The 23,996-nt window shown below is 35.2% G+C and overlaps 4 protein-coding genes and 1 long non-coding RNA gene across 17 annotated transcripts; 3 read left to right on the top strand and 2 right to left on the bottom strand.

The window, feature by feature from the left end:
- The first annotated feature begins 1,606 nt into the window (after positions 1-1,606).
- LOC104755314 (uncharacterized) lies at positions 1,607-4,040 on the top strand. Of its 2 annotated transcripts, none has more exons than XR_762206.3 (5): positions 1,607-2,139; positions 2,392-2,496; positions 3,038-3,128; positions 3,243-3,339; positions 3,808-4,040. It is a non-coding gene; the product is annotated as an uncharacterized LOC104755314 (long non-coding RNA). The 2 variants fall into 2 exon arrangements; XR_762205.3 differs by having other exon boundaries at positions 1,612-2,139; positions 2,380-2,496.
- A 1,296-nt stretch (positions 4,041-5,336) lies between these two features.
- LOC147923313 (uncharacterized) lies at positions 5,337-5,837 on the top strand. Its single transcript, XM_087495235.1, has one exon. The coding sequence runs from the start codon at positions 5,337-5,339 to the stop codon at positions 5,835-5,837; it is 501 nt and encodes a 166-aa protein (XP_087351361.1).
- A 1,040-nt stretch (positions 5,838-6,877) lies between these two features.
- LOC104759154 (eukaryotic translation initiation factor 3 subunit H) lies at positions 6,878-10,978 on the bottom strand. Of its 12 annotated transcripts, none has more exons than XM_087494567.1 (10): positions 10,475-10,978; positions 9,840-10,405; positions 9,685-9,751; positions 9,388-9,504; positions 9,264-9,312; positions 9,044-9,115; positions 8,849-8,949; positions 8,695-8,763; positions 7,630-8,483; positions 6,878-7,517 (listed from the first exon to the last, which is right to left on the bottom strand). In XM_087494567.1, the coding sequence occupies exons 9-10, from the start codon at positions 8,040-8,042 to the stop codon at positions 7,427-7,429; spliced, it is 504 nt and encodes a 167-aa protein (XP_087350693.1). In that variant the 5' UTR covers positions 8,043-8,483; positions 8,695-8,763; positions 8,849-8,949; positions 9,044-9,115; positions 9,264-9,312; positions 9,388-9,504; positions 9,685-9,751; positions 9,840-10,405; positions 10,475-10,978; the 3' UTR covers positions 6,878-7,426. The 12 variants fall into 9 exon arrangements, with proteins under 12 accessions (XP_087350700.1, XP_087350693.1, XP_019094747.1 ...); XM_087494574.1 differs by having other exon boundaries at positions 9,196-9,312; XM_087494572.1 differs by having other exon boundaries at positions 9,196-9,312; positions 9,840-10,399; positions 10,475-10,969.
- Positions 10,979-13,765: 2,787 nt separating this feature from the next.
- On the top strand, positions 13,766-16,039 carry LOC104755297 (putative protease Do-like 14). The gene is made up of 7 exons (XM_087495234.1): positions 13,766-13,852; positions 14,032-14,209; positions 14,300-14,392; positions 14,484-14,614; positions 15,160-15,374; positions 15,508-15,550; positions 15,658-16,039. The coding sequence occupies exons 1-7, from the start codon at positions 13,766-13,768 to the stop codon at positions 15,883-15,885; spliced, it is 975 nt and encodes a 324-aa protein (XP_087351360.1). The 3' UTR covers positions 15,886-16,039.
- Positions 16,040-20,716: 4,677 nt separating this feature from the next.
- Positions 20,717-23,991, bottom strand: LOC104755296 (AP-1 complex subunit mu-2). The gene is made up of 11 exons (XM_010477652.2): positions 23,480-23,991; positions 22,904-23,050; positions 22,720-22,782; positions 22,389-22,565; positions 22,197-22,300; positions 21,991-22,098; positions 21,800-21,896; positions 21,601-21,698; positions 21,372-21,513; positions 21,178-21,300; positions 20,717-21,062 (listed from the first exon to the last, which is right to left on the bottom strand). Exons 1-11 carry the CDS (start codon positions 23,606-23,608, stop codon positions 20,964-20,966), a joined length of 1,287 nt encoding a protein of 428 aa, XP_010475954.1. The 5' UTR covers positions 23,609-23,991; the 3' UTR covers positions 20,717-20,963.
- Positions 23,992-23,996: the final 5 nt, after the last annotated feature.

The raw sequence follows: 23,996 nt of genomic DNA, 5'->3' as shown, positions 1-23,996 counted from the left end.
CTGAGTCTGCTACACTTATTCCTCCAATTTCCTCTTCGTCATCCTTCGTTTCCAATACTGCATTTTCCTTAGGCAAACTATACTCTTCATCCCCAGAACTTGCTCCATCTGGGTCATCGAAACAATCAAACCTCATTTCGTTGTCTTCATCTTCTCCTTCTTCCTCGTCTTCTGCCTCTCATTTTTCCCCACACGCCTTCTCTTCAGACATATCGTGACCAGTATCCATCTCCACTTTGTCGTATTCCCCACTTGTAGATTTCTCCTCATCCCTTGGATCGACGATTTCAACACACAACCGACTCACTCCTTCTCCTTGACTTTGTCGGATGAGTCCTTGAAATTGTCGCCCATTACAAACAAACACCGGCGGGGTGTCCTCTGGTAAGGATAACGACCCACTCTTCGGTGCTAATTTGTATGATAACTTCACCTCACAAACTCTTCTGTCAAACCCAAAATCCTCGTACACCATTCCAACAAAATCCTCATAAGAAATTCCTCTCCGCACTCCTATCACTCTACAACCTCTTCTTACATCGACTCTAAACAACCAACGGTTACTAGAAAATAACCACTTCCCACATAACAAAGGGATCTCCAACATTTTTTCAACAAATTAGGTTAAGAAATTGGAATGGACGAGATAGGCTGGACTAGGGAACGCAGACAAGGTTTTTCCTTCTATCAGTTTTATCTTCAGGGCAAAAAAGTCTTTTCACGTAATGGGGAACTCCATTTAACCTACAAAAAATATGTTAGGATTGACCTAACAATCCAATAACTCTATCACCACACGAAACGATAAGTCTACGAATCTTATACCATTTTTGTAAGCAGTAACTCTATCATAACATAATTTAAAAACTCTATTCTTACCCATAACTCAATCAGGATTGATAACTCTACTGTCACTATTAATAAGTCTGCCATATAACTCAATTCTACATTCTTACTCTACCACCACTACAATTAAGTCTATCACCTATCTCTATTTCGCCCATAACTCTAAGAATCTTTTTCTTGCTTACTCTACCACCACTAAATTTAAGTCTACGGTAGCGACTTACTCTACCGTAAAACTCTATGTTTTTAACTTACTCTACCATGTCTATTTATAACTCTACCGCGTAACTCTACTAGATTTTTAACTCTATCATAAAACTATATCTCTACCACCATAACTATTCAACCTATCAAATAACTCTCAGAAAATCCATAAATCTACTCGTTAACTCTACCAAACTCATCTAACTCTATCGTAACTACAATGGTAGACTTATGGATTGGCGGGAAATTTTCCCTCCAAAAACAGCTCCCTTTTAACGCTCTCTTTCCTACGTGGCTTTTAATTACGATGGCATGTTTCGTTATTATTTTTTTCCTAACACAATTTTCCAAGGGCTATTTTGGCATTTATAATCAAAACACCTTATACCCCCCATTCTAGTAATAAACATCGATTCATGACCTAGTATAGTAACTCTCCCAAGAAAGAATGACTATATATTTGTTGGATAAAGACACCTTTATAATCTTGTAATTACATAAGTGCCATTATGAATTTATGTTTGGTTTAGAAAAACTTAAATATATATAAAAGTATAAAACAAATATAAACCATGATAAAAAAAAAAAAATATATTAGACCTAGCACCGGTTCCTCAAGCCAAAAGCATTTGCTTCTCTTTATCTTGTTCGTTGCGGCTTTGATGGAGATTTGAGAATGAGACATGGGGTTGCGGTGGTTCGATTGCGGCATGAGGAAGGTTTGAGTGGTGTTTTGGATTGGTAGTTTTTCTTCCGCTGAGGCATGGCTTTCGATGAGAAACAGGGTTCTCGAATTAGGTAGTGGTGGTGGTATCTGCTTCAAGAGTTGGCGGTGGAGGTCTCTTTGGGTTGCGTTTCTTTTCAAACGGATTTAAGGTTGCAGACTTATTTTTGCCAATCGGTGAACGATGCTGGTTCATCATCTTCAACAAAAATTGGGTTTCAATAAAAAAACCCGAGAGTCGTCTTCTTTGCCATTAGCAGACACATATCGATTTCTAGAACGACGTTTTCCCGGTGATTTGCGATAAGTGGTTTGAGCAAAGGAGAAAAAGATATCGCCTTTAGCATCTGATGGATCTTCGCCAGGTTTGTATTCAGCTCAGACTTTTGATTTGACGCCTTATAATGTTTGTTTCGTTGTTTAGAGAAATGATATCGCCTTTTAGCATTTGACGCCTTTGTTTTTTGTTGGGTTAGATGATTGTGTATAGTTATATTTGAATCAAAGTTACATTTAAATCAAAGTTACATTTGCAATTCTTTCTTCAGATACCTAGTACATTGAATCTGGTAGTAACTAATAGCAATCTCGTTTTGTACACTTAGCGGATTTACCAGTGAGAGTGGCTTCACTTCTTCAGACACAATCAACGAGGTCCCTGGAGAATAGCCAGTTGAAGAAGCAGGTGGCCATATTATAGCATGGCAAGCTCATGAGGGAAGGTAAATAGAAACATGACATAAATTACACATTCGAAATAAAGATAAGTCTTCTGGTATATCTTTGTATAGCTTCGTAACACATTGATTCTTTGCTTGTTTAGTTGGTTTTCAAGAGTTGTTTTTTTTTTACTTAAGTTAAGATGAGTTCCTTTTGGGTCTGGATTAGGGAAGAAGAATTCGTGTTGGAAAATGCATTTTTTTGTTTTGCTTGATGAGCTTTTGGTTTCAGCATATACGTAACTATGATAAAGCTAGTGTTCTGTGTGGTTTCTCATCATAGGGTAATTACAATAACCGTCATGGTACCTGCAACCTTTTTGGCATTGTTTCACCCAATTATTGTTGTTACAATCTCCTTTAAACTCAAGATATCTTGTTCTATGAATAAAAAGTGAACTCATGTGTTTCACATCAAGCTGAATCAATTTTACTGACTATATTAAATTCAAAGTTCATGTGAGAGCCACTAGCTCCTCTCTTGAATGTTGAAGAGTTAATTGTTTTATATTCTCTGACATCTGAACTCGTTAATTGTTTTCAGGAAGAGGCTCTTCCAGATGATAAATGATCTCCCAACCATTTTTGAGGTTGACAACCACAACAGTAGCAGAAGCAAATCTATCGGTGCCAAGGTAGAAGCTTCTGTTTACTCCATTCTTTTTTTTTTCTCTCTCTCACAGTCTAGCTAATAATCTATGTTGGGTTGGGTTCTTATCTTTATTTACTCCTTTTGTTATCTCATGCAGCCTCGCCACTCTGAATCTCACACTAAGGCTTCAAAGATGTCCCCACCACCAAAAGAAGAAGATGAGAGTGGAGATGAGGAGGAAGATGACGAACAAGGTGCGGTTTTTTTCTGTGGGAAATTGCTTCCAAAGTTGACTGTTCGCAGGGTTGTCATTCTGCTTATGTGTTGGGAATTTGGTCATAACTTTAAAACCGTAAACCTAAATTTGTTTTTTTCTGTGGTTTTGTATGTCTGTTGTGTATCTTTCCACCAAGTTCCATAATTTTCTAGGTTGTTTTGGCACTCTGTTTGTACTCTGCATCAAGACAGACGAATTGGAAAGTAATTGGAAAGTGAAACCGCTTCTAGTTTTGAATCCATATATGTGAATGAAGTATACAGACTGTATGATACACTATACGGTTATCAAATTGATGATTACTTGGTTTAATGTTTTTGCCTTTCTATTGGGAGTTTATTGTATACAGTTTGTCCCTTCTTGGTTCTTGTAAAGGTATGATAATTTAAAAGATTTCTCACTTGTTTAACACTTGCTTGTTTGGTTTTTTTTTATGATTTCTCAGGTTACAATGCAAGCGATTTGTGTAGGTGAGTACAAGTTATCAAAGAAGGACCCTCTGAGACTAAAATCTGGATTGGGATACTGAGGGTGCAATAACAACAATTAGCTCTAGTGAATTATATATAGTCTTTTCTATACCTCTATTTGTATGGTTGGATAAATACAAATTAGAACATCCTCCGTTGCTATATTGTCTTCTTTTGAAATTTATAAAATTTATCAATTTGCTCTTCATCGACTTTTTGAGTAGCTTCATACCACCATTAGAGTTATTGTGCATATATCCAGTTTACTTGTCGGTTTATAGCATATATCCAATTGTCTTGATCACTTTTATAAACCGACAAGTCAACTGCCTCAAACTAGATTAGAACATGTGCATACGAACCATGCAAATAAAAACAACATAGTTTGTTTTTAGATCATGAAGATAAGTATGAGCTAACTTAGAACATGCGCATACGAACCATGCAAATCAACACATTTTTTTTTTCAATAGATTTGATGATTATGAGCCAAATTCTAAGGAGTTTTGCACATGGAGTTTAACTTCGATTTGCAAGCCATAAGTTGCATTGGTTTCTTTGCAATTAGATCTTTACATAGAATCCTAGATAAAACTCTAATTCTCTTTAGTCGGTCGGGAAATCCACTCAAGAACTTCGAGACTCATATTATTTCTCAATTTATACTTAGTACAAAATTCAGTTATCTTTTCGTTAAGGCTATTTTTTTGTCTTTTCACCATTTAGGTTACTTCATTTAACATACAAAATACTTGTAAAACGATGACCTAAATCTACGTTCAATTATTAACTCTATCACCACACGAAACGCTAAGTCTATGAATCTTATCCTATTTTAGTAAGCAGTAACTCTATCATAACATAATTTAAAAACTCTATTCTTACCGATAACTCTATCAGAAACGATAACTCTGCTGTCACTATTTATTAGTCTGTCATATAACTCAATTCTACCTTCTTTCTCTACCACCACTACAATTAAGTCTATCGCATATCTCTATTTCGCCCATAACTCTAAGAATCTTTTTCTTATTTACTCTACCACCACTAAATTTAATTTTACGACTGGTACTTACTCTACGGATTTTACTAACTCTACCATAACAATTTATATCTCTTCCGCGTAACTCTAATATTTTTTTTAACTCTCTCATATAACTATATCTCTACCGCCACTATACTTCAATTTACCGCATTAGTCTCAAAAAATCCATAAATCTATTCACTAACTCTACCAATTTCTACTAACTTTAGCGTCACTACAATGGTAGATTTATGATTTGGCGGGACATTTTCCCTCCAAACACAGCTCCCTTTTAACACTCTCTTTCCTACGTGGTTTTTAATTATGATGACATGTTTCGTAATTCTTTTTTTCCTAACATATTTCTCCCAGGGCGATTTTGCCATTTAGAACCAAACCTCCTTAGGACTAAGAACTCAGCAAGCAGGCATAGGATGGACACTATGAGCGGAGGCGCAGAGAGAATCTAATCAGCAAGCAATGATCAATAGGACTAAGAACTCTGTACCAAAAACATTTGATGAGGTACTCTCTCAGAATCCTACCCTTTGTTGTTGTACAGATGCTTCATGGATCAGCCCAGATAGTAAAGCAGGCATAGGATGGACACTGCATGACTCGCACGGCAATTGTACACTTAAGGGTTCATCTTCTATTGCACCAACTGCCACAATATTAGAAGCTGAAGCTATAGCATTAAAGGAAGCAATCCTGCAAATGAAGCGGCTTAACTACAAAAATGTTACATTTTGTGGTGATTCCCAAATACTTTACAAGTATTTAAGAGCTGTTTCTGAGGAAAGAGTTACTCCACAACCAAGCTATAGTGACATCCAATGGCATCTTGAAGACATCCTCACTCTTGCAGAAGAATCTTACAGATTTACTTATATTGCAAGATCTGCCAATCTATTAGCAGATACACTAGCTAAGAATGCTCGACTAAGAGAATCTCCATATGTTGTCTCTTGGCTCTCTTAATATATGTCATCTAAACACTGCAAACTTTGTACTCTGTTTCCTTAAGTAATGGAAGTTTGGCCGGAAAAGAAGAAAGACAAAAAAAATCTATTTCCCTTTTTTTTTAATGATCTTCGTCTGCTTTGTTTGTTGACAATGGCTTAAATAAAAGTTAAACAAAAAAACAGATCTCACATGAGTCTCAGCTCGTACTCACCAGCCATGGTTATATGTCTCACCCATGGCAGAGCTTGGTACCCACTCTTCTCAATGATCGTCAGGTATCGAACCTGCAATACCCATATTTAACACGCATCAGGTTTTGCTCTCAGAAGGAACACGATATATATTATGATAAACTGATGACTGTGAGCAATACCGACCTGTATTCCTGAAACTGTGAAGTATGGGATCTCGAATTTGACACGGATTGGAGCTTTTCGCTCAGGTGTTGATTCCTCTGCGGTTATACTTGGAAGATGAAACTCTGCTCGCAACATACCAAGTGTTATTACATTAAACTATAAGAACTTAGGGTAACCAATATACAAGCTGCTGAAATTGGTTTATGTTATTGGCAGTATGAGTTACTTGACGAGATGATGGACTTTGGTTACCCTCAGTATACTGATGCACATAGAATGGAAGTTACGCAGAGGCCTCAGTATACTGAGGGTAACCAAAGTCCATCATCTCGTCAAGTAACTCATACTGCCAATAACATAAACCAATTTCAGCAGCTTGTTTTACAAATAACATATCAAATTTCATACTGCCAGCTTGTTTTAGAAATGTATTAATATGATCAGATGGGAGAAGCATTAACTTACCACTACCACAAAGTTATCCCTCAAAATTATTTCTCTAACTTCAGCAAATTGAAAACACCACTTATTTGGTCATAAGTATATATATAGATTCTGATCAGATTGTGATCCAAATTCTGATCAAGTTCTAATACAAATTGAATCCTATAGCACTACTCAAGCTTGTTCATTAGTTCCAAATGTGCAGGTCTCGGTTAAACTAACCTTTATCCAAACCATATATATAAACAAAACTGAAATGAAACCGGTGGAGTTGTTGAGTTATATATGTGAAACGAAAGTAGTCTACTAGTACAATATTATAACAATGAACCAAACAGATGGTCGTACAGAGATTACATGCAGAAGCTTAACATATGGGGGTTGTTTTGGACAAGGCAGGCAAGGCACAAAGAGGAAATCTGAAAGCCTTGCTTTATTGACTAAGACACACATCATACATTTAGCTAAAATGGCCAGAAGGCACAGCGTAACCCACTGATAACGCATCTTAAATACGCCTTCTTACTACCCGCCCGGTACTATTAGGACGTTTTCTCATGAAATGAGAACTTGATTGGGGAACCTCCTTCTTCTTCTCCTTCTTCTTCTTCTCCTTCTCCTTCTCCTTCTCCTTCTCCTTCTTCTTCTCCTCCTCCATCTCCGCCTCCAGACAAAAATCTTCTTCGTTGCTAACTTGGGTCGAGGGATAGAGCTTCAAGTAAACAGGACTTTTCTTGGCTTTATTAGGGTCAAAGTTGTTGAACTCTGGATCTACTTTATTGAAGAACTTACGAGCCGCTTCTAAGCCATCAACCTTGGCAATAAGATCCACATAGAGTTCAAACTGGGAAGGAGTAAATACCACCCTCTTACTATCCATCCACCGGAAGATCTACAAAATTAAGACATATATATTGCTTAGTTAAAACCAAATATGATCCGACACAATAACAAATTATATAAACTAAACTCTCTAATAAACTCATTAATGTTGGACGTCAGACCTCGCGTTTTCAGGTTTACGGAACTTGTTAGTAAGAATCTTAATCCATCCGATGAGATCCCCCTGACCGACGTAAAGACCGTTCTTATTGTCCTCCCTTATGATGAGATCTACGGTTTCAACCGTAAGAGACTTCAGCTTCTCAAAGATTTTCCTCTTCACCATATTACTTGCTGCCACCTTCGCCTTCTCAGCAGAAGAAGAGGCACCGTCGCATAGATCAGACTTGATAGGAGGAAGAGTAACTTCAGAGGTCTCCACGCCAGTTGAAAACGGCGCAGCAGCGGGAATTGAACAAGCCACCTTCCAGATACGACAGTTCTGGATCCCACTCGAAGGCGGAGGAGCAGTAACAACCTTCTTCCAGTGGTGGAGAGAAGCGGGGGCCATCAGAATGCGGCGGTAGAAGTTCATTGGGATTCTCTAAGTTTTTGGAAACCCTAATTTTTCTTCTGTCATCTTAAAACAAAGAATATATACCACAACTCTCTCTCTCTCTCTCTCTCTCTCTATGGGCCTTAGACAACTCTCAATGTGGCCCAGCCCGGCCCGGCTATCTAATTTTGTAAGGGGAGATTTGGGGCACATGATTATATTAGGATCCTAATCGCTAAACACAATCAACTTACGATAATCTAAAAGGCTTAAAAGATGTATTGATTTAAGACCATCCAAGAATACCAGACATTTAACTATTCCTTAATTTTGTTTAAAGCTAAACTTTATCCTAAGCTGATTACTGTGGACGAGCTATTACTATAGAACCTCATGTTTAAAGTAGATTTTGTTTAGAAAGTGAATCATACCATTTGCCTCCTTATTTAATTGGTTGACATAAGAGCCATGTTCTCCGTCCTACAAACCAAACAAACCTCTCAGTTATTTGGAAGAACAACAAAACGAGTAAAATCTTAAGACAATAGTTATAGGACATTCCCTACTCTTGTAACTAAACTTGTGTCACCTTCCAAGATAACGAGGGAGTGAAACAAATCGGACCAGAACTAGAACCAAGACCAAGAGAACAAAAAATATTCTGCTTGAAATATAAATGGACGTCACCTACCTTCTCTTATGGAGCCAGACTTGCTGTTGCGCTTGCAGACGAGACAGGTTCCGGTAGTAGTATCGGATACTGGAAACACAAATTAAGATATTACACTAAGATAGTTCTGACTTCTGAGGATGGGAATTGAACAAGAATGCATAATAGGCCACACCTTTTGTTGTTGCATAGATAAATCATCCATGCATTTAATCTAAAATGCCATATTGTTCTCAAGGAAGGAGCGGTTGATGAGTGTAGACGATCATAATCGCCCTAGAAAAGAGAAAATACAGTAGTATTACGAGTCAAAATCTGGAATACTGACACACATCATGCGAGGAACACTATCCAGATTCTAGTATTGTACCTGTGAGACAGGTGTATCAGTCTCCAGTTCGGCCATGAAGGCACTGAAAAGGGCAGAGTTTGAAACCATGATCTGTCAAAAGAAAAGAAACTTACATTGAAACCAATTTTTCTTTGTCAGAGGCAACATATAACCAGGTAAACAGTTCCAACCTATTTAGTATTTACTTCAAAAAGATTAGCTGGTAGGACTTCAACATAGAAGAGAGCTAGAGACTTACAGGTATTTCTTCAAAAATACCCATCCAGGAAAAATTATTCTCTCTCAACCTAACAAAGAGAGTAAATAAAACATGACAACTATCCTATGGGGTTCAAGAAACCTATATGGATCAAGAGACATACTTTTCGCCATTAAAGTTTCCACCTCGGTACAACTCCATAAAGGAATCTGAAAGCTTCAACGCCTAGGTCCGCTTTAGAGGGATCATATATGATGCACACACACCTCTTGATGTTTTCCTGTAGATAAAGACGGTTTACGCTTTACAATCAATTTTTACACTAGAATAGATGCCCCTATTGTACACTAGAGTGGCCATGCGATACATATAATATAACTTTTCAGCAAACCATATGAATAGATCAAATCCAGAATCTAGAATGTTATAATCACATGGTAGACATGATCTTGACAAGTACCTGGTAATTCATGAAGGTCTAAATGAGTTCCACGATCTGTTAGGAACCAAGAACTGCAGACTGATACCTGAAACAAAATGAAAGCAGATCTTAGATACATTCGTAAAAGAATATTGAACAAGTGAAGTCAGACTGATGACAAGAAGAAAACCTACCAACCAACAGTGTTGTTGTCAACATTAACCTCCCTCAGACATCTCATCATCTCAAGCTGATAGTTGGCACCATCAGCTTCAATTCATCATCCCTGACCTGTCCACGTTCAAGATACAAATTGCAGGTAAATCACATGTACATCAACCATGGACAAGCTCTTCAATCCTTCAAAATGCGAAGGTCAATGAAGTCAAAAAATATTTGATGGGAAGCCAATTAAAGGACTGCAAGACTCTTGAGGTGTTGGACTGACTGGTGGACCGCTGCTGGTTTTAAACTCAGCCTTACTTTACGTGAACTCAATTCACATCTCTTTCTTCTTCTTTATCACGCTTAAGCTAAGCAAACTAATAAATTCGTAATTAATGGCTTCTTCTTCTTCTTCTTCTTCTTCTTCTTCTTCATCGATTACGTCGTTGTTGTTACTAGTAGTCTTTGCATGTATAGTAGTATTCCTCTGTTTGGTTATTCCGGCAAGATCTAGCGACGTCCAAGCTCTACTCAGCTTGAAATCTTCAATCGATCCGTCTAATTCGATTCCATGGCGACGAACAGATCTCTGCAACTGGCAAGGCGTTAGAGAATGTATGAACGGAAGAGTCTCCAAGCTTGTTCTTGAGTTTTTGAATCTCACCGGCTCACTCGACGACAAGAGTTTGAACCAATTAGATCAACTTAGGGTTCTTAGTTTCAAATCCAACTCTCTCTCCGGTTTACTCAATCTCAAATCGGTTTATCTCAACGACAACAACTTCTCCGGTAACAGATTGTCCGGTCGAATCCCTAGGTCGTTGCTCCATCTTTCTCGACTCTACACGCTCATTGTTCAAGACTATCTCTCCATTGGCTCAATCCCTCCTCTTAACCAGACGAGTCTCAGACACTTCAATCTATCTAATAATCCGCTCTCTGGTCAAATCCCACCGACTCAAGCTTTGATTGAAGCAGTTCGACGAGTTCTCGTTTACGGCTACCAGATTTAAAATCCATGCTGAATCTCGCCTGCGCCGTCAACTTTATAAAAGAGATATATGTTCCTTTCTAATGGTGAAGTTTTAATTGTAAGATGTCTCTTGGTCTCGGGCGGATTGTAAATTTCGACAATATAGTTCAATTAGTAGGATTTTTCGGCGGTGGATCTGAAATTTCATTAGAAAACAGAAGTTGAATTTATGGTAATGCTACATGTAAATTTTCAATTTGCTTCAACCTCTCTGTGAATTTTGAAAATATCCGAACTTGGATTTGATTGTTCTTTGATTTGTAGTTTATCTTTGCTTTAAGTTTTTGAAGGTAACGAATATAGATAGCCAATTGTTATGTGATCGACACTTTACGCACCAGATAACATAAGTGACTTATTTTCCTTGTTTCTTTCTATTGATGTTAGCTGTAAGCTTTAAGTGCTTTTTTTTTTTTTTTTTTTTTTTTTTTTTTTTTTTTTTTTTATGGTAACAAATTACAAGTCATTCAGTCAGTTTTGCTTATATGTGAATGTACTTTTGTTTACAATATCTATGGTATAGAAAATGTGTATTGCAAGGTGTATGTGTTAACAAGCCAAGCCAACTATAACAAACTGTTTATGCATATACTTTTACTTCTAATAGAAGAGAGAACCAATAATAGATGTCTTGCTCTACGTTTGATCGTTTGGAATGTGTATAGAGTTTGATAAGCAATCACCCAGACCTTTGAAAAAGATATATGGTGCTTGTTCTGACTCGTGCTCAATTTTCCCCTCCCGTTGAACTTTCTCACGATTTTTTTTCCTCCGATCCAAGAGATCAGATTCTCTCCTCAATCCTCATTACTATCTGTGTCGGTTCTAAGATGCCACAACAAGAGTTTGAGGAGGTATGGTTACATATGCTAAAACAGGAGTTTGAGGAGGTATGGTTTTATATTATGTATATCCATCTCGGATAATAGTTTTTTACATACGTTTGGTTCGTTGTAGCAAGAATCAGTTTCATTCTTATAGTACTACTGCCTTTGTAGGATTATGCAAATGATATCGAACAGGGACTGTATTGTTCCATATTATGGCTCTGTTCTCAAGTTTCTGATCACTTCATCATCATATTAATACCCACCCAAAAAACGTTATCTTCTGGCAATCGTATCATTTACAGCATACTTTTGTGATACGATGACATAAATCAGAAGAACGGAACCAAAACACACAAAACCTTTCTCTAAAACAAGATGAGCTCGTCAACAGGAGACATAACCGTCAAGTAGACACACATACACAGTATCGTATACAACCAATCCTCAAACAAAAAACAACGACCACTCAAAAAAAAAAAAATTGCAGCATAATCTATCACCTCCACAAACAAGCATGGTAACGTAATGTCACTGTCTGGTTATATCATCAATCGAAGTTGACAGGATCTGCTGCTTCTGCTCCCTTAAAAGGAGCCAAGATGGTCTCCATTCTAATGGTTTCTTGAGAATTAATTGGTTCCGTCTGCTATTGCTATTCTTTTTCTTCTCCTTAAAAGTTAGTCTCGGTCCCACATAATCTTTAAAAGTTACCGTTTCGATTAGTTAATCACTGTCCGATCTCTCTCTCACTGCCACGTGATGAAATTACACGGACCAGATCTCTCGACCGTTCTCAGAGGTTCCATCTTTTTCCATTTTATTTGTTTTTTGGTTGCAATCCAAATAAGAAAAGAAAACAACGGGGAAAAATGTAAATAATGGAAAACCATTTCCTTTTTACAAAAAATAAAATAATATGAAGTATTTTGAGGTTTTTTCCCAAATAATGTTTGTAAGTAAACTGTTTTGATTTTTTTTTTTAAATTAAAGTTTTGTTATTACACAAAAAAAAAAAAAAATGTAGAGAAATATGTGGCAGAAAGCTTCATCTCTTGTGTTGTGCGTTAATTAATTTCACCGAATTCAAAAAGGAAAAAGCATGAAAATCACACTTTTTTAGTTTAAAAGTTTTTTAAAATTCTCGTTGCTTTTTTTTTCCTTTCAATTATTATTTTTTTCTTAAGCCACAGCCTATTATTTCAATATATGTGGTATTTTACAGGAATAAGCAAAAGTTTACCACCTAGTATATTTTAAAAGTGCATATCAATCGCTTGCAAAATGTTGAATCTGAATTGGTGGTAAACGGTTAAAACACAAAACCAAGTTCTAAGGAGTAAATAAAGAATGACGGAACCTCTCTGTGAAGTGTGAAGTACATTTTTTTATTCTCCAAAAAAAAATTGCAATTAATTCCAGAACTAAATGGGCGGGAGCGGCTGCCTTTCTGGGCCGGGCCTCTTAGAAAGGCCTGAGAGCTTTGTAGAATGTTTACCTACCTTTTTTTTTTTTTTTTTTTCTTTTGACGAACAATGTTTACTTACCTTTTAAGCGCGTCGTTTTCCTTTTAGGGTTTTTCTTTGTTTCGACGGCGAGAGAGTTTTTAGGGTTTTAACAGAGATTTTTTTTTTATCAGACCTCCTCCGCCCAGGCCCGGCCCGCGACACATTCCTAAGACACATTTGTATTGGGCCTCAGTTTTTTTTTACTTTTTTGGTATTACAATTAGGCCTCAAAAAAAAAAAATTATTGTAAATATAGGCCTCGTTTTTCGAATAATATAAGATTTGACCTCAATTTTTTAATTTTATTTATTTATTATTGTAAAAATAGGCTCCTATTTTATGCATGTTTAAAATTTGGTTTTAAATTTTAAATATTATAAGTAAAACCCATTAAAAAAATTGTTTTGTATTGGGCCTCATATTATGCTGGGCCGGCACTGCCTCCGCCGTTTCATCTCTTTCTCCTCCGACGTCACTCATGAATCTCCGGCGATTTTCTTCTGGAATCAGGAGGATTCCTGTTCTTTCTCCTCACGTCTCCTCTTCTTCTTTTCTCCGGCGATCTTCTTCTGGGATCAGCACCATCGATGTTCCTTCTGCGTCTAAGATCTCGTCTCTTTCCATTCTCCGGCGGTTTTCCTCTGCTCCTCACTTCTCGTCTCCTTCCGTTCTCCGTCCATCTTTGTCTCCTCAGCTCTCGTTTTCTTATTTTCTCCGGCCAGTCTCATTCTCGTCTTCTTCTGAGCCGACTGCTCAGATCTCGCATTCTTCTGAGCCGACTAAGCCGACTGAGCAGCCTTCTTCTGAGCCGACTGAGCATACACAGATCTCGCCTTCTTCTGAGCCGACTTAGAAGATCTCGTCTGCTTCCATTCTCCGGCCGTCTGCTTCTGAGCTTCCTTCTCCTCTGTTCTCACCTTCTTCCGCTCTCCGGCCATCTTTCTCATCAACTTCCGTCCTTCGTCCATTCTCCTCTTCTTCTGAGCCGACTGAGCAGATCTCCACTAAAGATGACGAATTGATCATCGGAGGTTTGTTCTCTCTACTCATACGTGTTGTTAGTTCTATTTTTTTTTCAACCTTTTTATCATCATTAATTTTTTCTCATCTCCTATTAACAGATGACCTCACATGCCCACCTTTTGATTTGCTAACTTTCTCCAAGTTAGCAGCTCTGATCAGTCCATCCGTGGTTAACTTAATAACAGTCGAAGGTATTCACTTACATAATTTTTTTTACTTAATTTTTTTTATTTTGAATAATACAATACTTATTCACTAATTAATTATTTTTGTTTGACCTAGGGGATGCAATCCTTTATGGAGCTGGTATAATTATCAGCACCAGTGGCAAGATTTTGACTTGCGCACATAGCCTCTACGATGACATGTTTCGTCTCCGACATGATCCTGAATATCGGGCTGAACCTAAAAAGGTACTATCTATTAATAATAATGTTGGATATTTAAAACATTATTAAACTCAAATGCTGATATTAATATAGAATCATACTGTATTTGTATTGACAATGTCCGATATTTAAAACATTATTAAACTCAATTGCTGATATTAATATAGAGTTATATTTGTATTGATAATGTTCGATATTTAAAACATTATTAAACTCAATTGCTGATATTAATATATAATTATATTTGTAATGATAATATTCCATATTTAAAACATTATTAAGCTACGATGACATGTTTGTCTCAGACATGATCATGAATATCACGCCGAACCTAAAAATGTATCTATTAATAATAATGTTAACATTATTAAACTCAATTGCTGATATTAATATAGAATTATATTTGTATTGATAATGTTTGATATTTAAAACATTATTAAACTCAATTGCTGATATTAATATAGAGTTATATTTGTATTCATAATGTTCCATATTTAAAACATTATTAAGAATTATATTTGTATTGATAATGTTCGATATTTAAAACATTATTAAACTCAATTGATTAGGTGGACATCATCTCTCATGAAGAACAAGTCTTGTATGGTCAAGTTTCTTTTCTTGATGTATACAACGACTTGGCAATAGTGGAGACGTGTTGTGAAGGTACCAAATTCACCCCTGCTACTTTTGGTATATCCAAAAATGTATCTGTGGGGAATTTGGTACTAGCAATTGGATATTCACTTGGATTATCCCATACAATATCCAAGGGTATCATCAGGTAATAATTTTTTATATATATTTCAAATTATATTTCAATATATATTTATTTTAAATTTCATGTGCTAATTTTATCTTATTTGATATTGTAGCTATGTTGAACGCCCCCATCATGAAATACCCTTGATGGATAGTTCGTATGATCATTTTCTCCAGACCGATTGTTCTCTACATAGGGTAAATTAAATTCTTTTATATTAATATTGTTGATTACATTTGTTTTTTGCATTTGTGTTGGCATATTATTGTTTCTTAACTCGATTCATTTTTTTTGTTTTTGTAAGGGAAATGGTGGAGGCCCACTTATCAACATGCGAGGCCAAGTCATAGGAATAGTTTGTCACACTTGTCTGATTGGGCCAGCTATGGGCTTTGCTATACCAAGTGATGCGATCTGTGAAATTGTTCAGAAGAACAATTGGATGAAGAAGGCTGAAGTAAAAGGGCAACCAATAGCAGAGTATGGTGTGACGGAGCCTTTGACGGATCCGGAGTGGTTTGGACCTATTTAGTATTTTAAGCATTGTTAGTAATTTGAGACTTGAGTAAATAAAGCATTGTTAGTAATTTGAGACTTGAGTAAGTAAGTATTGTTAGTAATTTGTCTTTTAAGTTATGTAAGACTTGAGTAAGTAATTTAACTATAAAAATGACTTGAGTAATTAATTCATTCTTATCCCATATCGAATTCGCTGATGCAATTATGGTTTTCTTTCCGCGGTAATTAACAGAAAGAACCCAAAAGAAGTCGATACACGCTTGGACCACATGTTTATGTTATACTATTGTCTAAGCTTTAATTACTTAATATTTATTTATCTAATTAAACTAAATTATAAATACTAATAACTAGAATAGGATCCGCCGTGTACCGCGGGGTAAAATTATTTATAATTAAAATATTTAAATTATAAGTTATATTTGTTGATCAAATATGTTATAATTATATAATAACTGTTAAATAAACCATATAATACCATAATATAATTTAATTTTTATATAATATTTATGTAATTAATTTAATTAGATATGTCTATTCTCTTATAATGACAATGTTAACAAAATAATGAAATGATGTTTTACCCGTGTAACACCGAATTAATGATATTTTTTAATTTATATAAATATCAATAAAAGCCGTCCCGCTATATAACCCCGTCGCGAGATATTTTAACTCACACTATATCATCTTAATTTTTAATATTTATTGTGTATCTATGGTATAATATTTATCATATTTAACTTTTTAAAAGTTTTAAATATTTTTCATATAGAACCAGAATAAAGAATTTTAAAAATCTTATCATATTTAACTTTTTAAAAATCTTTAAAATAAAAAACCAGAATAAACCAAATAAAAGTTTTTAAAGTTTGAATGCCTGATAAATCAAGGTTTCACTTAGGCATGGGCATTCGGGTACCCGTTTGGGTACGGATCGGGTTCGGATCGGTTTCGGGTTTTCGGATTTAGATGTATAGGACCCGTTTGGGTATTTCTAGATTCCGGGTTCGGATTGGGTTCGGTTCGGGTATTTCGGGTTCAGATTCGGATTACCCGAAATTCACAAAACTCAAAATTTTAGTATCTAATTTAGTCTAAATTATTCAATAATACGCAATATATCTGAAAATTTAGAGTATTTTTAACCCAAATTTACTAATAAACATTTTAAATACTTCAAATTATCGAAAATATCTAAAAATCTGAATATTTTGAATACTTTTATTATTAAAATTATAAATATTACTAATATATTACTACTATATATTAATAATATGGGTATATTCGGATACCCATTCAGATTTCGGTTCCGATCGGGTTCGGATTCGGGTTTTTGGATTTAGAGATTTAAAATCCATTTGGGTATTTTACAATTCCGGATACGGGTTCGGATCCGGTTTTTTGGATCAGGTTCGAATCAGATCTTCGGATCCGGGTATTTTGCCCAGACCTAGAACACTTTTATTACTAAAATTATAAATATTACTAATATATTACTACTATATATTAATAATATGGGTATATTCGAATACCCATTCGGATTTCGGTTCGGATCGGGTTCGGATCGGGTTTTTTGGATTAGGTTCGGATCGGATCTTTGGATCCGGGTATTTTGCCCAGGCCTAGTTTCACTCATTTGTATTCAGAATCATTTTGGTCTCTTTTATAGTATGACTATAAACCATTGCTCATTTTTTTAGACGATGTGGGATATTTTACCCGTATTTTTTATTCATCTATTGAGTAATATATGTCCGTTTTTTAAATTTTGTATTACATCATATGCAGGAAAAAATCACACTTTTTATTAACTAAATGTATTACAGAATAATTCAAGATAATTTAAATATAAATTCAAAAAAAAAGAAAGAGAATAATATATTTATGTTTGAATGAGGTAGAAAGATTTCCTTATTTTTTTAAATCTTACCTATAATTAATTTTGAAGTTTTGGTAACTAATATTAAAGTCAATGCATTAAATGTAAAAACTTTCCAAAAAATATTTTTGAGCAAAAACTGCTGCAAAAATACTAGTATATAGATAATAGTATATTATGGTAGAACCTAGGGAGCAAAATAACCGGTAATCAAATAACCGACCGAACCGAATCGAAAAAAAATCAAACCAAAACCGAACCAAAATTCTTCAAATAACCGAATGATTAGTAAAATCCTATATCCAAACTAACCGAAAACGAACCGAACCAAACCGATAATTAAATAATTAACCGAAAAGTCTGAATACTTAAAAGGTACCAAAAATAATATACTTAATATTATGCAAAACTATAAAATAAATTAAAAATATTGATTATTTCTACATCCAAAACAATTAGATAATTAAAATAATCAATATATCTAAATGTTATTATTTTGAATTTACAAGGTTAAATTCTATTTTCTAAAATCGGATCAATATTTTTCCCCTTTTTATACTTTTTGTAATGTATTTTTGGTTAATTTCGGTTACTTTTGGTTATAGTTTTATTTGGTTAATTTCTATATAATTTATGTTAGTTATGGTTACCTCTTCAACTAACTGAACCGAAACCGAACCGAACTGAACCGAAATTTCTAAAATATCCAAATGGTTATTATATTATTATATCCAAACTAACCAAAACTGAACACAACCAAACTGATACCAAACGGTTAACCGAATGCCCAGGCCTAGAACTAGAATCTCTAGTTCAATGAAGATGATCTTAGACTATTTACAATGGTAAACTCTTTTAACAACCTATTTTACATTCAACATCATCTTTTTTCTATTCCATCTAATAATTCAACATCCAATCAATATTTACACTCTACAATACATTTGTTTAATAAAGTTCAACAATCTATTTCCATTATTTTATTTCATATTCTAATTTCATCTATTAACTACAAATTAATGAGTTAGTGGCTAAAATAATTATTTTCTTATTTTTATCTCATATTCTTAGACTAAGTCACAAACAATAAAGATATTCAATCACACATGAAAAAGAGTTGACTTGAAAATTGATAATCACTGTGTTTACGAGTAAGTAGAATAATTTTGAGTTTAGAAAGAATCATTGTTGGTATCTATTTCACAAAAGACGGTTTTTATGTGTCTGGTTCAAATGAAAGAAATATTTATTGATAGAGTATATAAATGATGAATTTTGATAGAGAAATCAAGAATAAAAAAATTAATTTACTATAATATAATGGATCTCAAATAATTGGGGGTATATCTTAGAAATATTTATTGATAGAGTATAAAAATGATGAATGAGGAAGTGTCTTTAGTCAAGTGGTTACAGCACCACCTCTGCGACCGATCCCACCGGTGTTCGACTCCACTAAGTCGCGTTACCCCGCATTGTAGGGATTGGCTATGAATCGGGCCTTGTCGATTCAATGATGACAAAAAAAAATGATGAATTTTCAATCTCTATATCACTCCTAACATCCTATGAGAGGATACCACATGGACACTATACCACATGGACACTATCTCTCTCTTTTAATTCAACATGTTGAACTTATTCAATTATGTTTAATCCACCTCATATTCAACAAATTTTTCATACATCTTTGCACCAATTCAACAATTTAATAATTTTTTTCAATAACACCATTGTAAGTAGTCTTATAGCAAATAATACTAAATAGCGATTGTATTAATACTTAAAGCTTTACTTGACTAAATTTTTTGTATGGATGTGGAATCATTATAAGTATTCATGGAAAAAATACTAACATGTGCCCACAATGTCTACAACATTACTCAAAAGTCTTTATACTCCCTCTGTTTCATATTAAGTGTCATTTTAGAATCACACAGATTAAGAAAATCATTAAATTTTCTATTTTACTCTTTATTAATATATTATATATTTTTTTATTGGTCAATACATTAAATTGGTAAGGATAAAATTGGAAAATTTACCAAATATCTACATTGAAAATACAAAATGACACTTATTTTGTAACAAAATTTTCAGCTAAAAATGACACTTAATATGAAACAGAGGGAGTATAACATTAGGCAGTGGAGCAACATGACCAAGTAACATATATTATAATGAGATTTTTATTGTCTTTGCTAATTCCTTATTGTGTTTAGGAAGTAATGAATTTCTTATTGTGTTTGCTAATTCCTCTCATATTTTGATCTTGTTCGTCTTACACAAGTTTGGTTAAACGTATCGGTTCGGAAATACACATGATACAAAGTTTGTGCAAAACTTTTATTCTAACTGATTGTGTAATAAAGACGGTAAACTAATTTTATAAATATTGTTGATTGTGTTCGTGTTTTACATTGATATTTGATGTTGCAGGACGGGATGCCCATGACATTTTATTTGTTTGATTTTATGTTTTAACCATTACTTTCATTAATGTTTGTCTTAACTTTGGAAGTTTTCAATAAGCTCTATATGATTTAACACTTTGTCGCAAGAATTGATAGTTTATAAAAAGACTAGTGAGACAACTTTTTCATTGGTGATATCTAATGATGTTGGTATATAGAAAAACATTCCAATAGAGAATGAGTGTGTACAATCTTATTTTATTGTTATCTATATTTTTCTCATATCCGACCTCTCTATTTATTCATTATTTACCAGTTAAGGTGGCCTGAGTAAGTTAATACGTTTATAAAAAGACTTCGGAATGTGACATCTCGCATAACGTTTAGGAAGAGGTCATTCTTAGCCCATATCGAATTCGATGATGTCACCTAATCTCATGTAGGTGGCGTTATATAAAATGTCGTTACAATTACTCTAGTTTAATAGTCATAATATAAAAGCTATAGATATCAAGTGAAAAAAAGAGAGGAAGCGCGAAAACCGGGGGTTTGAGAGATACCAAAAAGTACTTACTAATTTAAAAAACTGTCGTAAAAACTTTAAAATCTTACAGGAAAAAAAAAGAAAAGAAAAGAAGAAAAACAATTCACAAGAATATGGCTTCTAAAACAACCTTCACCGCAAATTTCATCAGCTATAATATTTCAATCTTTTTCCCTTTTGTTTTTTATCGATCTTCCTCTGCTTTGTTCGTTGACAATGGCTTAAGTAAAAGTTAAACAAAAACACAGATCTCACATGAGTCTCAGTTCGTACTCACCAGCCATGGTTATATATCTCACCCATGGAAGAGCTTGGTACCCACTCTTCTCAATGATCTTCAGGTATCGAACCTGCAATACCCATAATTATCACGCATCAGTTTTTTTTGCTTTCAGATTTTTTAATGCAGTAGTATTGAACGAACACGATACATATGACAAACTGATCACTGTTAGCAATACCGACCTGTATTCCTGAAACTGTGAAGTATGGGATCTCGAATTTGACACGGATTGGAGCTTTTCGCTCAGGTGTTGATTCCTCTGCGGTTATACTTGGAAGATGAAACTCTGCTCGCAACATATACTCCTACATTGTTTCAAAACTTCAAGTAAGCATTTGACTTTGCTAAAGTGTTACAATAAACTATAAGAACTTACCTTGTTCCCTGGGAAAGATTTGATTTTCCAGACCAGTGCATCTTTTTCGGGAGCATATGCGGCAGACCCAAGAGATGTTCTTACATTGGGGTTAGATGCATCGGTTGGTACAGGCAACTCAATCTCAACATTTGTTGCAGTGCTGCAGAGTAAGGAACTCTTAGCAAAACGTTTTAAAAGATTTTTTTTAAGTAATGGTTAAACAAATCACACAAGGATTATTAGTTACCTTCTTTCCTTAAATTGGCTTCTAGCTTTTACTAGCATCTCAACACGACTTCTGGAATGCCGCTCTATCTGCGCTTCGACCCATATAAGAGGCTTTACCTGAACAAGTATAATGTGAAAAATTTTTTAAAAAAAACATGAGATTTAATTTGTTTAAGAAAGGGACAAAAACCATTTGTGCAGTAGTCCACATTTCAAACCTGAGTACTGAGTCTATACGTCATTAGATCAAAAGATCCATCAGGTGGTATGAAAGATATCGTCCGGTCGTTTTCAAAACGGGCTAATCGAACACACCTAACATTTTGAAGAAAGAGAGATGTAAAAACTCAAAAATTGGTCTGGATAAAGTGATTGTCAAGAATGTCTGAAGTTGCAGGAAGATACATACTGATGAAATTTGATGTCCTCCAAATCAATGGCTTTTCCTTTTGTTGCTCGTCCCTGCGCCTCCAACAATACTCTATCATTGAGGCCTAGCTTACACTCTGGCATTCCACTGTAATAACATGGATTTAGAAGCAGATTGTCAAAGAGGAAGAACTTTTTTTTTTAATCTAGAATGCTTTGGTTGACTAGGAACACTAGAGAACGCACCTCAAGTATGTTCGCATCTTCAACGCTCCAACGACATCAGACCTGACAATTTGCCCATTACTGTTCACAAGGATATTTACACTCTCAATTACATCCAAGAAAACCTGGAAAACAAAACATATGTCTGTCAACATTTGAAAACTTAAACGTTAGAAAAGTAAAATGTTCCCTGCTTGAAAAGTAAGCACGTACTTCGTTTTTCTTAAATTGTAACCCCTCGCTCCTCCATGAGACAGCATTTGTGACAGCCATTGGAGGTCGCTGTGTAACTTCCATTCTATATGCATCAGTCTTGATGAATTCACTAAGGATTCTCGCCTCAGTATACTGAGGGTAACCAAAGTCCATCATCTCGTCAAGTAACTCATACTGCCAGCAACATAAGTCAATTTCAGTACCTAGTATTTATAATAACTTTTGTCCACACATATCCAGCCCATGTGAGAGAAATAACAATATACTATATAGCATACAAAAAAAAAGGTGTTATAAGAGCGAGCAGATGGGAGAAGCATTGACATACCACTACCACAAAGTTATCCCTCAATGATTCTTCCTCTAACTCCTCAAAGTAATGCTTAAATACCTACAAATCAGTATAAGAAATACATATATATGGTCAGTATCATATGAAACAGTGCCGTTCTTTTTCCTCCAACCGGGGAAACAGATGGAAATGCAAAAACTGAATCACTAAGGATGCTTACATCGACAACGCGATGCAAGAAGAAGAGAAGACTGGCAGCATTACAGTTCTGTCTGGACGCTATCATCAAGTAAATGTTACTATGCTGTACAAACATGTAGGTCACCCCATTATCATAAGCAACCGGATCGTTTGACTGTGAATCACCCTGGAAAATTACACGAAAGTAAGCAAACCCGCAAAGAAAACACTACTTACGAAAGTAAATATTAGCGATTCTGATCCAAATTCTAATCCAATTTGAATCCTCCTATAAGCACTGATCAAGCTTGTTCATTAGTTCCAGATGTTCAAACTTCCGTATCGTTAAATCACAAGAATCTATCAGAAGGATTAGTGGCATCAGATCACAGAGACAGATCACTATCTTAGAACTATATTAGCAAGCTTCCATACACTTTCGAATTCTATTGGCGAATCTCCCAAAGATGGGAATTAGAAACGAATCCATGACTATCGTTCATTGCATCGAAGTACTCTTTAAAAATTCACATCATCCAAGTACCAAAACAGAAACTAAAATCACCGAATCGCAAATCTAAGAAAGCAAATATCAGAAGAGGGAGAGTAAAAACACCTCTTTCTCGATGAGTTTGGTGAAGAAACGCTCAGCTTGAGCAGCTGTGACATCGCCACGGTAATCGCGCCACACCAGAACACGGCCCTTGATATCGAGCAGAAACAGCGCTGAGGCCGCCCCTGCCATGTTCTTCTTCCTTCTTCTTCTTTCCTCCCTGTTTCTTAAACGATTGCGAATCAGATCCGATCAAACAGATGGATTAACCCAACGAGATCTGAAGAATTTTATGCTTCGCTGGAGAAGAAGGACCAACGTCAAAGAGAAGAAGGAGCTAAGATCATCTGGTGCAGCTGAGTGGTTCCTCGATAAAGTCTTATTCACGATCTGACGAATTCGTTCTGGTTCGTGGTTGGATTCATAATACAGAGAGACACACAAACACACACAATAAAATAAAATAAAATAACCGATGGGAGTGAAAAAGTGCAGCTATCAAATTCAGCTTCGCATTACTCTATTGTCCCAAACATATTGCCTCGAGACTCCACCGATACGACGCCGTTCTGTATAAAAA

Source organism: Camelina sativa, chromosome 17 (genome assembly GCF_030686135.1).
Source record: "Camelina sativa cultivar CO46 ecotype springtype chromosome 17, ASM3068613v1".
Classification (NCBI taxonomy): domain Eukaryota; kingdom Viridiplantae; phylum Streptophyta; class Magnoliopsida; order Brassicales; family Brassicaceae; genus Camelina; species Camelina sativa.
Note: the sequence above shows the minus strand (reverse complement) of the source record. Positions and strands in the feature narration are given on the sequence as shown.

Bases quoted from the DNA above. Each gene is read 5' to 3' on its own strand.
- LOC147923313 (XM_087495235.1), top strand. From the start codon at position 5,337: ATGATCAATAGGACTAAGAACTCTGTACCAAAAACATTTGATGAGGTA.
- LOC104755297 (XM_087495234.1), top strand. From the start codon at position 13,766: ATGTTCCTTCTGCGTCTAAGATCTCGTCTCTTTCCATTCTCCGGCGGT. The intron at 14,615-15,159 runs GTACTATCTATT...TCAATTGATTAG, and splicing joins ATCGGGCTGAACCTAAAAAG to GTGGACATCATCTCTCATGA. The intron at 15,551-15,657 runs GTAAATTAAATT...TGTTTTTGTAAG, and splicing joins CCGATTGTTCTCTACATAGG to GGAAATGGTGGAGGCCCACT.
- LOC104755296 (XM_010477652.2), bottom strand. From the start codon at position 23,608: ATGGCAGGGGCGGCCTCAGCGCTGTTTCTGCTCGATATCAAGGGCCGT. The intron at 22,301-22,388 runs GTACGTGCTTAC...TTTGTTTTCCAG, and splicing joins TACAATTTAAGAAAAACGAA to GTTTTCTTGGATGTAATTGA. The intron at 21,699-21,799 runs GTTTGAAATGTG...ATACTTGTTCAG, and splicing joins CGTATAGACTCAGTACTCAG to GTAAAGCCTCTTATATGGGT.
- LOC104759154 (XM_087494567.1), bottom strand. From the start codon at position 8,042: ATGAACTTCTACCGCCGCATTCTGATGGCCCCCGCTTCTCTCCACCAC. The intron at 7,518-7,629 runs GTCTGACGTCCA...TTAATTTTGTAG, and splicing joins CGTAAACCTGAAAACGCGAG to ATCTTCCGGTGGATGGATAG.